General features: G+C 33.1%; 1 protein-coding gene and 1 non-coding gene across 2 annotated transcripts; one reads left to right on the top strand and one right to left on the bottom strand.

Moving 5' to 3' along the window:
• Positions 1–468: 468 nt before the first annotated feature.
• Positions 469–540, bottom strand: TRNAD-GUC (transfer RNA aspartic acid (anticodon GUC)). The gene has a single exon. It is a non-coding gene; the product is annotated as a tRNA-Asp (tRNA).
• A 7,147-nt stretch (positions 541–7,687) lies between these two features.
• Positions 7,688–9,479, top strand: LOC127097284 (40S ribosomal protein S11). The gene is made up of 6 exons (XM_051035786.1): positions 7,688–7,815; positions 7,902–7,942; positions 8,035–8,135; positions 8,816–8,960; positions 9,054–9,143; positions 9,249–9,479. The coding sequence occupies exons 1-6, from the start codon at positions 7,804–7,806 to the stop codon at positions 9,337–9,339; spliced, it is 480 nt and encodes a 159-aa protein (XP_050891743.1). The 5' UTR covers positions 7,688–7,803; the 3' UTR covers positions 9,340–9,479.
• The last annotated feature ends 3,013 nt before the right edge of the window (positions 9,480–12,492 follow it).

Genomic DNA, 12,492 nt, shown 5'->3' with positions numbered 1-12,492 from the left:
CGTAACATGAAGGCGAACTTTTCCCCGATTTGTTTCCTGTTATGTCTCGATTCCATCTGCTTGAAGGCTTTTGATTGCTTGAATTTGATCTTGATTGATTGTAATTGGCATTAAAACTAAGGGGATTCTTTCCATGTTTAGGATTTGAAACATGATTATTTTAATATTATTATTTATATTTTTAAGAATGATTATTTTATAATTAAAAAAAACATGTTTAATTAAAAAAAAGTTACAGCATTGGATTTATTATATTTCGTAAATTGAACAAGAAATTGATATTGTGTTATTAATACTTATTGAAAATAAGAAAAATCTCATTAATCCATCCATGCTTAGAATTAGAGGGGTACAAGAGGAAAGGGTTGTGAATACTTGATAAGGGCCGCCCAAACATAAAACAGAAAGCCCAATAAAAATATGAATATATCAATTGGTGAAACGAAACGAAAAATGAAAAAACCACTACGCCGTTGCCGGGGATCGAACCCGGGTCACCCGCGTGACAGGCGGGAATACTTACCACTATACTACAACGACTCATTTGTTAAAATTCTGTTTCCCGAATACAACACTAATTAAGCTACGTTTATTTTATGTTGCATTATTAATTGATGACTATACATTATTTGTGCTTCGTTTTCTCATTCCATTTTATAGTTTCATACTTTATATATTCATAATTCTAACTACACCAATTTATTAGTTGGATTACTATTTTTTTTCATCTTCAAATTTCTAATTCATTAATACTCACCCTCTTGTTGGAACTACAACATGTTCTTTTTCTTATATATTATTATGCCTTCCTTTGAGTTACTATTGCACTTAATAAAACAGTTTATTTCTCCTCATTCAAAATATTTGTATTATTTTATCAATTTCACACAAATTTTAGAACTTTTGTAAGAAAAAATATTATGACTTACATTATTATACAATTATCCTTTATTAACTTTTGAGAAAAATCGAAGTAGATAGAGAGTAATAAAAAGTAAATAAATTATGTATAACTAATTTTTTTTATTAATATTTTATTATTATTGTAAAGTGATATTTAATTTGAGAGTAATAAAAAGTAAATAAATTATGTATAACTAATTTTTTTATTAAAATATTTTATTATTATTGTAAAGTGATATTTAATTTGAGATTTTTTTTATTTTCTTTGTAAAATTACTCATTATTTGAGACAAAGATAGTAATAAATAACAAATAGTATTAATATTTTATTATTTTTGAAAAATTATTTATAATTTAAAATAATATGTCTCCACCTAACACATCACAAGTGGTCCTTAATTTAAGACTTATTCAATTACAAAGACTTTATTTTGTTATACGAATTACTCAAAATCCTTTTATACGAAAAATAGAAAACTCTTTGAATTTTCTTTTTTTTAAAATCAACTCAATATCACCTGTTAGAATGAGGCTTCTCCAAAATTTGAATCGTAAAACATCCATTAAATTGCATTTATTCCGATAATGCAATCACATAGCTAAGTCGGACAACCACGAAGGAGTAAGTTTCAAAAACGTGTAGAAGTATAAAACAATTGTCCTCACTATTAGTACGATTGTCCTTAATTCGAAATCAATTTGAGGTATTGTAATTAACCTTTGCAATATCAGTTTGTAAGAGAAGTAGTAGAAATGCAAACTCCAAACCCTATGTTTGATGTTGATTCTAGCTCCTTCTCCACCCTTGATGTTAGCAAGATCAAGTCACACAAGATCTCCAATATGATCTTTCGGTTACCGCTACTCCTTTAACCAAACCTTTCTTTCTTTAAAGCCTTCACCCGGTTGAATCCAAATTGTGAAATCTTGTCCCACGCCTTTCAATTAATCATCCGATTACCGATACTCCTTTGCAATAACCCCCATTATTCAAAGTCTTCGCTCGGTCGAATCCAAGTTGACAAGACTTGTGCAAAAACCTCATAATAAACCCTTGATCTTGGAGTAAAGACCCTAAGGTTTTATCCTTAAATTATGTTCGCGAGAGACCTAATTGTTAATCTATCTTGTAGTTTTAAAAGATATCGAACCCACAGAGACCTAATTGTCAATCTATAGTTTATAGTTGCTACAATATTTATCTAAGGAAAATGAATTAAGCAAAGGAGAAATGAAATAAATAACTTTAATAAATTCAAACAAATAATATCGGGACGCGATTCTTATCAAACAACAGTACTCTTGATTGTTTCTAAATAGGATCATTGTACAAGGCAATATTTTCTACTTGAAAATAATATAATTGAACAGGAACTGTCGCTTTCACGTATTTAGAACCAGATTTGACTCTCTAATTTATACCGTCCACTGTCATGGGTGACCAATGCTTATTGCGTTAAAGTAGTAAATCATATTTTAAGAAATCAGACTCTTTACTCAGTTGAAAAGTAATTTTGATTGAAAAGTTTAACTTAAGAGGGTTCCATGCTTTCGTTCAGGTAACCGGATCCAAAACCTATAAACACATCCACAAATAGTTTTTAAACCTCCTTCTATAAATATTATACTTTCCTAGTTAATTAACAAAGTGTTTTTGCAGTATTCGTTAATAAAAAACAAACCAATCTTATTCTTTAGTGTCAGACGACTTTCGATCTTACCCGTCGTTTTCATGGCTCTACTTTCATAGTGACCGATTAAATTGAGCTCAGAAAAATTGTATTAAAACCAAAATAACCCATAATTAAAATCCTAAAGAAACATCAGTTAGAGTACCGCCAAATGACGGTCCTCACATCCTAGCATCAACAAATTAGCTGGACATGCTTATGACAAACATGAAAACATAGTTTTGAAACTTAGAAGTAAACATTTTGGAAAGGTAATTGAAAGCAATACGGTGCGAGAAATAAGACTTGGAAATAAAAGAAGTTGTGAGAGACGAGGAAAGTAAAGTGCGAGTAAATAAACAAAGCGATAATAAAATGCGTAATATGATAACAACTTGCTCCAAAGAGAGGCTTGAATCTGGTACATAATAAATTGATGAAGATTTTTAAGAAATATAAATGGAGGCAAGATTAAACTGTGATGAGATAAAGTGCTCCAAACTTCGTACAAACTTAATGCTCTCTGGTGCTATAACCCCTCGATGTGACGAGTTATAATTTTAACCGGAAATTCTAGTGCTTAAGATTGTTCTAAGCTTGGATGCCTCGGAAAATGAAGCTTATCGCTTATTTATAATGTTCCAAGGTCCAAAATATTAAGTGGGAAGCTTTTTCATTCATGGGAGAGAATTTATGAGTGCATGGAGTGAGTGGGAGACCAAGCAAGTCCATTTTCTAACTGTATGGCCTTCACAAAGGATGACGAATGTCATGCCAAGGTGGAGAACACCACCTTTCCAACGTGTGGAAGAATGGGTCAATCTTTCCGTTGGAGAAAATTCTAGATCTAAAAAATGTGTAAAAAAAATTCTGTTATGATTTACTATTTATATGCTTCACTAATCATGATTAATTAAGTTCTAATCAAATGCTAATGAAAAATGGTTAATTTTGGAGGTGTTTTGCAAAAATTATTTTTTTACCTTATGCATGGCATGGCATGTGAATAGTGCACGTTTTTGCATTCATTTTCTCTCAAAATATTATTTTAAAACCAATGGAAATGTTAAAATGTGAAAACAATGCATTATTTTTGAACTTGATTTTTTCCCTCCACTTTTTAAAATTAATTCACTTGAAAAATGGACTTTTTATGTGATGATTTTTGATGAAATATAATGATGCATCATGAAAGTACATGTCAAATGGAGTTTGCTCAAAGAAAGATCACCCAATTTGGCCTTGTGAATCAAAAGTTATGCCACTTTGAAAATCAACTTTTTTGGACAATGATCAATCCATAACTTGCCAACCACAAATGAGAAATTCATGTTCTTGGACTTTTTGGAAAGGTGAGAGCAAGATCTACAACTTTCATATTGAACAAAATTTCATTTGAAGCATTTTTGGACACATAATTTTGAGGAGGAAAACTTTCCATTTTTGGCAGTTTTCAATTACAAGTCACTTTCTATTTTTGGAAAGTTTCCATCTGATTTTATTTTCTTCATTCTTGATGTTTGAAATGTCAAATGAAACTTGTTTAGACATGAATGAAGTGTATCCAACTCATTTCCCCCTCCAAATCCATCAAATCATGCACAGTTGACCACAATTGACTTTTTCAACTGATAGATGAATTTGGCAATGCACTGATCAAGTTGAGCCTCAAACTCCTGATGAAATGGCTCAATGATGAAACCCTAGCTTCCATAAGCTCAATATAATCATAAAATGATCCCCATATCCATTGAAAACCTCATCTCCTTGCCATGCCCTGATTGGCCCAATGCAGATGATTAGGGTTGACCAGTGGTCAAAACCCTAATCTCAAGGTATATAATCAGTCACTTGATGATGACAAACCATGATGATGATGATGATGATGAATCATTCCAATCAAGATGAAGACCAATCTCCTTTGAGAATCACAAAACCCTAATTTGGACCTCCACATCCTCAGATGATTAATGACCAGTCCAATGAAACCCTTGGCTTGCACATGACCTCTTTATCTTCTGATCCAGACTTATGAGGATGACTTGCACAATGTAACCACATGATATGAAATATGAAATTCCTAATGAAATGTAATATGTTAAACTAGTCCCAAGAGAGGAGGGCAAATTTTGAGGTGTTACAACGAGTTATAATTTTAACCGGTAATTCTAGTGCTTAAGATTGTTCTAAGCTTGGATGCCTCGGAAAATGAAGCTTATCGCTTATTTATAATGTTCCAAGGTCCAAAATATTAAGTGGGAAGCTTTTTCATTCATGGGAGAGAATTTATGAGTGCATGGAGTGAGTGGGAGACCAAGCAAGTCCATTTTCTAACTGTATGGCCTTCACAAAGGATGGCGAATGTCATGCCAAGGTGGAGAACACCACCTTTCCAACGTGTGGAAGAATGGGTCAATCTTTCCGTTGGTGAGTGGGACACGTCACTCTTCATATGGCATTCTCCATGGCAAATGTCATGTAGGTCGTCTTGTGTGTAATTTCCCATTTTTCTTTGTTTTGCATCTAAATTGCTTCATTTCTTCACACATGGATCCTATATGGTCAAATACCTTAAATGCAGACAAAATACCCACATAACACTGGAAATGGAGGTAAAACGATAATAAAACATGTACAAAACGAGTCAAAATAACGGTGTAATTTGGTGTTATAAAATCCCCCAAAGAAAACCTTAACCCATATTGATTACACAATCCTAAATTGGACCTTATCAATCTTTTTTTTTCCAACAAACAATAAAAAATGATTATGTGTAGTTGATGAATGTGTCAAGAGAGGTTGAAGATGATGAGAATTCTTTGTATCTTTCAGGATTCAATGCTTATAAATGACGCATGAATGAGGATTTATATGTATGTGTGAATGTAAAAAAGAAATGAGTAAAAACATATTTTTATCCAAAATGTAATTTTTAAAATTTGGTACATAATGTATTGAATCTAAAATGGAATGAGTCAATACATCAGTTGAATGAGTTAATACGAAGCAAACAGAGACAATACATTATAGGTATTAACTAATTTGAGAGAAAAATGTTTCAGGATGAGTCAACTCTAAACATGGGAGAGTCGATCCATCCGCTCAATGTATCAACCCATTTTTCATTTGTATCGACTCATTTGAGGCAATGACAATCTTTGAAAAACGTCTTTCAGATTGAGTCGACCCAAACAAGAATGAGTTGACCCAATCGCAGGATGTATCGACTCATTACTCGATTGTATCGACTCATTAGAGGCAAACCCAAATTCATTTGAATTCCACTCAGTGTGTATTAACCCATACTCAACATGTATCAACCCATGTATGTCTTTTTATAAAGAATGCATATTTTAGGCATGCGATGACTTATGTAATCTAGTCTTACATGTTCTATGATGATGATGATGCACATTTGAGATTGTGAGGTCTAAATACACAAGGATCTAAGTTACCTAGTTTTGATATCATTCAAAATACATCAAGAGCATATTGCACTCACAATACTGTCAAACTAGAGACCTCACCCTAAGATGTCTCATCCACCTAGGATATTACCTTATATTTTTATGCTTGTTGTAATTGATTTAAGTAATTTAACCCTCCTTGTTAGAGTCCCACTCAGGTTCTGATGGATACCCCGTAGAGCTTTAGAATCATATAAAGGTTTTGATGGATACCCCAAATGGCTTCAGAGTCCTATTGAGGTTTTAATGGGTACCTAAAAGGTTTTAGAGTCATACTAAGGTTCTGATGGATACTTTGGAGAGCTTTAGAGTCCCTTAAGGTTCTGATGGACACTCTATAACGCTTTAAAGTCCTACCAAGATCCTGATGGATACCCTAAAGGGTCTCAGTGTCCCACAAGAGTTCTGATCGTCTTCTAAGTCGATCATTTAAGATTTTTACCTATGGCATAATGCATGGTTAATTAAAACAATCACACAGTCTCATTAAACACCTTACCCTTGCGAGGAAAAAGTGTGACCCTAAGGGTTATTGATTTATTGCATAAAAATAAAAGTTACATAATGTTTGGCCTTAGAGGCTCCATTCAACTATAATAATATCTTAAATTAATAATATTCCAAGTCCTCAAAATTTCTTCTCTTTAAATACTTTATAGCTTGTATCAGGTATGCCCAATGTGATATTTTGTATCGTACTCGAAAACTCCCTCCCCAATTTGGGTATATATTACCATTCTTAGATAGCTATACTATCTGTTTCAGTATTAGGTCACACTCTTCCATTGTCGTAGGTTTCACCTTTGAATTGTACCTTATCGTCGTTCTTTACTTTGCTGCAAATTCTTGAATTTAAGTTATCTATTTGATCTCTTTCATGAGGTTGACATAGTTTCCTAGTTTGATCTGATATTTTTCTTCACTAGAGTGCTCCCTTCGCCATGTGAGTGTGTTAATTTCAATTGGGATTACCACATCTGCATCCTAGACCATCCTGAAGAGGGTTTCATTGGTTGATGAGTGTGAAGTTGTGTAATATGACCATAATACCTCGTGAAGAAGCTCAACCCAAAATCCATTGACCTCTTCTAGTTTCTTTCTCATCCCAAATAATATGATTTTTTTGACTACTTCCACTTGACCGATATAAACTTTGTCTAAATTCCTAGTCGTTAGGAGAAGTTGACCACTAAATAACTATGTTAATAATAATTCCATTTTAATTAAAATAGTAATTAAAATAATAAGAATACTATAATATAGGATAGAAATTTGTTCAGAATTTCAAACTTAATTTTTATCATGATATATACCAACTATATTATTCATTTTGAGAAAAACAATTTGAGGATAACTGATGATCATTTACATATAGTATGATTATATGTATTTGAAATAAAAAATATTTTAATATAACTTTAAAAGATAAAAAAAAGAGATTAATGGAGCAATGTTAGTAGATAGAATCAAAATAAAATAAAGATGTGTAATTTGTTGAAATACGTATAAGCATAATTCCATTTGATTTGCCATAGTTAAAAGTAGGGGGTGTATCAGAAAAGGTAAGGTGAAAAAGTTACCCCAATTTGAGTTGTTACTTATCCAATGTTGTAAAGCCCAAATAATAGAAAGAAAAAAAAAAGAAAACTCAACAAAATTTGTTCTTCGTTATAAAACTAGCATCGCCATCTCAGGTTTAGGGTTACCCATTGCCGCCGCTGCAAACTTCCCGGTGTGAAACAAACCCTCATCAACAACCAACCATGGCGGAGCAAGTTTGTTACCTTCAAATCAATGCTTCTTCTTTGTGCTTTTGATGATTTTTCGATTTACTAATTGCTTTCTGATTTCGAATTTGCAGACTGAGAAGGCTTATTTGAAGCAACCCAAAGTGTTTCTATGGTAATTCTGCGAAACTTTCATCTTTTAGTATGAATGTTGTTATTATGGTTTCTATTTCAATGTTGGTGAATCTGTATTTTTTTTTTATGAAGCTCGAAGATATCTGGGAAGGGGAAGAGACCTGGTAAGGGTGGAAACCGATTCTGGAAATCTGTTGGACTTGGATTCAAGACTCCCAGGGATGCCATTGAAGGTTTGTTAGATTCTGAATTTACGGATTTTGTGTGATTTTGATGTTCATGTTAATGTTATTAGTTTATATTCTTTCAGTGATTATTTACTCTGATAAAATTGAGTGTATACTGATATGAATACCTATGTTTAACTGTTTATGTAGTTGTCATTTTGTGGTTAGAACCATAGATAGATAGATTGGAATGTCTATGAACATTGATATGCTAATGTTAGTATTTTACTGATACAATGGAGTTGACATTGTGTTCTAAGAATCATGATGGATAGACTGGACACATCAAGAGGTTTGTATATAAGAAAGTGTAGTCTATGAAGCATACACGGTCACCAGACACCAACACTGAGACATACACCTTTTTTAGAGGTGTCTGTGTTACAGTGAATTTGTAGTTACTCAAATTGTGTATCATTCATCTGTTAGGAATAATTGTCTAGCCAACTAAATATTATAGTTATAATTGGTTCCTTTAAATCCAAACTTTGGTGTCCAATTAGATAGAGTCTTTTTGTTATCTCAATTTCTAGGATTTGAATTCTTTCTTATAAGATTCATTGCATGGACTCAGAATCTAATATACTTATATTTTTTGAGTCACATCAAGTCTTACATTTTCTTATTTGTACATAAGTTTACTTGTGTCTGTATCCGGAGGACTTCTTCTAATGTTTTTCACATAGGAACTTATATTGACAAGAAGTGCCCATTCACTGGCAATGTCTCGATCCGTGGTCGTATCATAGCTGGGACCTGTCATAGTGCAAAGATGAATAGGACCATCATTGTTAGGAGAAATTATCTTCACTTCATCAAGAAGTATCAGAGGTATTCTACTCTTTCTTACTACTGTGAGCAGTTCTGATATATTTGTGTGCCACAATTGTGTAAGGACTATTTGTTGTGATTATTTGTTACTAGGTACGAGAAGCGTCATTCTAATATCCCTGCGCATGTTTCACCTTGTTTCCGAGTGAAGGAAGGAGATCATGTTACTATTGGCCAGTGCAGGTTAGATCTTTGCTGAAAAACAAAGTTTATTTTTAGTTTATTCAAGAACAATTAATTTGTTGTGTTTAAGCTCTCTATTTACATTTACTTCTACAATGTTCACAGGCCAATTTCAAAAACAGTCAGGTTTAATGTATTGAAAGTTCTCCCAGCCGGATCTTCTAATCTTGCAAAGAAGGCATTTACAGGAATATGAGTTTAGAATTTTCAGTGAGCATAAAATATTTTAAGGTCATGACATTGTTATAATCTGATCAGAATTTGGATTTATTTAAATGCTTTGCATTGATTTTAGTAGTTAATGGTAAAAGATTTTGATATGATTATTGCTTTTTAGTAAGAGTTGCACTTTTTTTTGGCATTATCTTTGTGCTTACTCAATCTATATATTTTTAAAATGTCTCTTTTTCTTTTGCTCCTTGTCAGGGAGCTAGATTGCATGGTTCAAGAATTGAGTTAGATATGTGAACATTTTATATGTTTTTTATTAGTTATATTTTGTAGAATGAAAGCATGATCAACAGCTCCTTAATTGTGACACAAAATTTACATTGGTAGATAAGATCAAATAAGCCCTTTCAAACTGGTCTTTAATTGGTTTATTTTTGTATCAATCCAAATTATTTTCTTCCTAAATAGTATCGGTGTGTTATCTTTCACCACAATAAAAGTCTGTTTATAATTATTATAGATATTACAATTTTAATAAATCAATAAAATTTCATTATTTTAATATTACTAGAAAATATTGAGATATACATATGTTTTTAAAAGTTATCTAATTATTATTTTGTTAAACCATGAAATTTTACCATTGTTGAATTTTTTAATTCCAAACCTAAGTTTGAAATAACTTACTGTCTTTGAATAAATTGTTATAAAAATTACTTATAAAATCACAGAAAAGTGTATATATTATATATAATCCATAACAAAAAAGTTCTAATTTTGATTGAGTCATAGAATTTTGACCAATCCCATCCCCTTGTTGTTATAAAACTTGATAATTTTCAATCTGTTTTCATACTATCCGTAATCCCAATGTATTTTTATCTTTGATAATGTGTTTAAACAAAACGAGTTTAGTTAAAAGAATTATTTGTTCTTAATCAAACAACCTAACCTTATGAAAACTCATGATGTCTGTGTTAGTGGTCTCTATTTGTTATATCCGTGTCTACCTAAGAACTTTTTGTGTTCTTAGATCGGAGCTTGTTTAATTGCTTCAACTCGTTGCTTCAACTCCTTCTCGTCAACCTAACCTCTCTTCAACTCTTAATAAAACAATCTGATTTTTTTTCACTGATGCAAATGAAAATCAACTCTCGTCAACTCAGATCAGATCGGAGCTCCATTCTCTCTCAAAAGGTATCAGATCTATTTCAGAGTTTCTTGCTCGTGTTCGTACGATTGTCGACACACTGATGTCCATCGGTGATCCGGTTATACACGTGATCAAATTGAACTCATCCTCGAAGCTTTACCATCTGAATTTGACTCAGTAGTAGCGCAGTAAACTCAAAATCGAAATTCATTTCTTTGGATGAACTTGAATCACTGCTTATAACTCAAGAATCTAGGGTTTAAAAATCAAAGATGTTGCTGAGGTTGTAACTGTTAATCTTACTCAAGGAGGTACGCAAACAGCAAATTCCAACTATCAAAATCCGGAAAATCCTGAACCCAATGGTGGTAACTCTCATGGGTTTTGGCAGTGGCAACTACTTTCGAGGAAAAAGTGATTGTGGAGGAAGATTTCGAGGTCCCGGTGCTCGCAATGCCAACATAAACTCTGTTCAATGTCAAATCTATTACAAAACTGGGCATGATGCCAATTATTGCTATTATCGACATACGCATGATCCCTATGGTTCCAACACCTACTATGGTGCACCTGCAACCTATGGTAAGTATGGACCAAATCAGTCCAATGTATGGACACAACCTGGTTACAAAGCACCTAATCATCCGCATCTACAACAATCTCCACCTATGAGTCCTTCCCTCTCCTCTCAATACTCTGGACCAAGTCCTTAAGCCTTGCTAGCTGGAACTAAAGTTTCCTCTTTCTACAACCAACATTGGTATCTTGATTCAGGAGCCTCCGATCACGTCACACCTGAAGCCACCAACCTCATGGATTCAATCTCTCTGCCTAGCATATATCATGTTCAAATTGGTAATGGTCAAGGTTTGTCCATTACATCTCGTGGCTCTATGGTCTTTCCCTCAAATTTCTGTCCTCATAGATCTCTAAAATTAAGTAAACTGCTTCCTGTTCCTAATATCACCAAAAATCTCATAAGTGTCAGCCAATTTGCAAAAGATAATTCTATCTTTTTTGAATTCCATGCTAATTCTTGCTTTGTCAAATGTCAGACTACATCTAAGATACTCTTGAGTGACTCTCTTGGACCTGCTGGTTTATACAAGTTTGATTGCATTCCACCACCATCATCTCCTAAAGCCCCCAGCATTGGCAACACCTCTTCAAATCTCAAGTCTCTATCTACAAATTTTAGTCTTAGTTATTGTTTCAATACCCTCTTTTAACAATAGAACTATAGGTTCAGTTTCTAATGTGTATCAACAATGGCATCACAAACTTGGCCATCCTAGTCATGAGGTCTTAAAATAGGTTCTCAAATTGTGTAATGTCTCAATTCCTAATAAATAATTTGATGAATTTTGTAATGCTTGTTGAATGGGAAAGGTTCACAGATTACCTTATACTTCTTCAACTACTATTTACACAAAACCCCTTGAATTAATTATATGTGATCTATGGGGACCTTCCCGTGTTCAATATACTTGTGGCTACACTTGCTTCCTGACATGCGTAGATGCTTACAGTAGGTACACATGGATTTACCCTTTAAAACTAAAATCTCACACCCAATACATTTGTTCCGTTTAAAGCCTTAGTTGAATTACAATTTGGCCTCAAAATTAAATCAGTTCAAACTGATTTTGGGGCGTGGGGTGGGGGTGGGGGTGGGTGAGTTCAAACCTCTCACACACTTTCTGGCCTCACATGTTATTATCCATAGAATTTCTTGTCCTCACACTCATCATAAAAATGGATCAGTTGAAAGAAAACATAGAAATGTTGTAGAGACTGATTTAACACTCTTAGCTTGAGAAAATTTGCCTATCAAGTTTTGGAATCATGCCTTTATTACAGCTACCTATCTCATCAATAGGCTCCCCTATTCAACTCTAGGAAACACCTCATCCCTTTTCTTGCTCTATTTCAAATTCCCTGATTATTAATTTCTAAAAGGGTTTGACTGCTACTGTTTCCCTCACACCTTATAATTCAAACAAATTGGCTATGCACTCAAAAGAG

Source organism: Lathyrus oleraceus, chromosome 6 (assembly GCF_024323335.1).
Source record: "Lathyrus oleraceus cultivar Zhongwan6 chromosome 6, CAAS_Psat_ZW6_1.0, whole genome shotgun sequence".
Lineage (NCBI taxonomy): Eukaryota > Viridiplantae > Streptophyta > Magnoliopsida > Fabales > Fabaceae > Lathyrus > Lathyrus oleraceus.
This window is presented reverse-complemented; position numbering and strand designations above follow the sequence as displayed.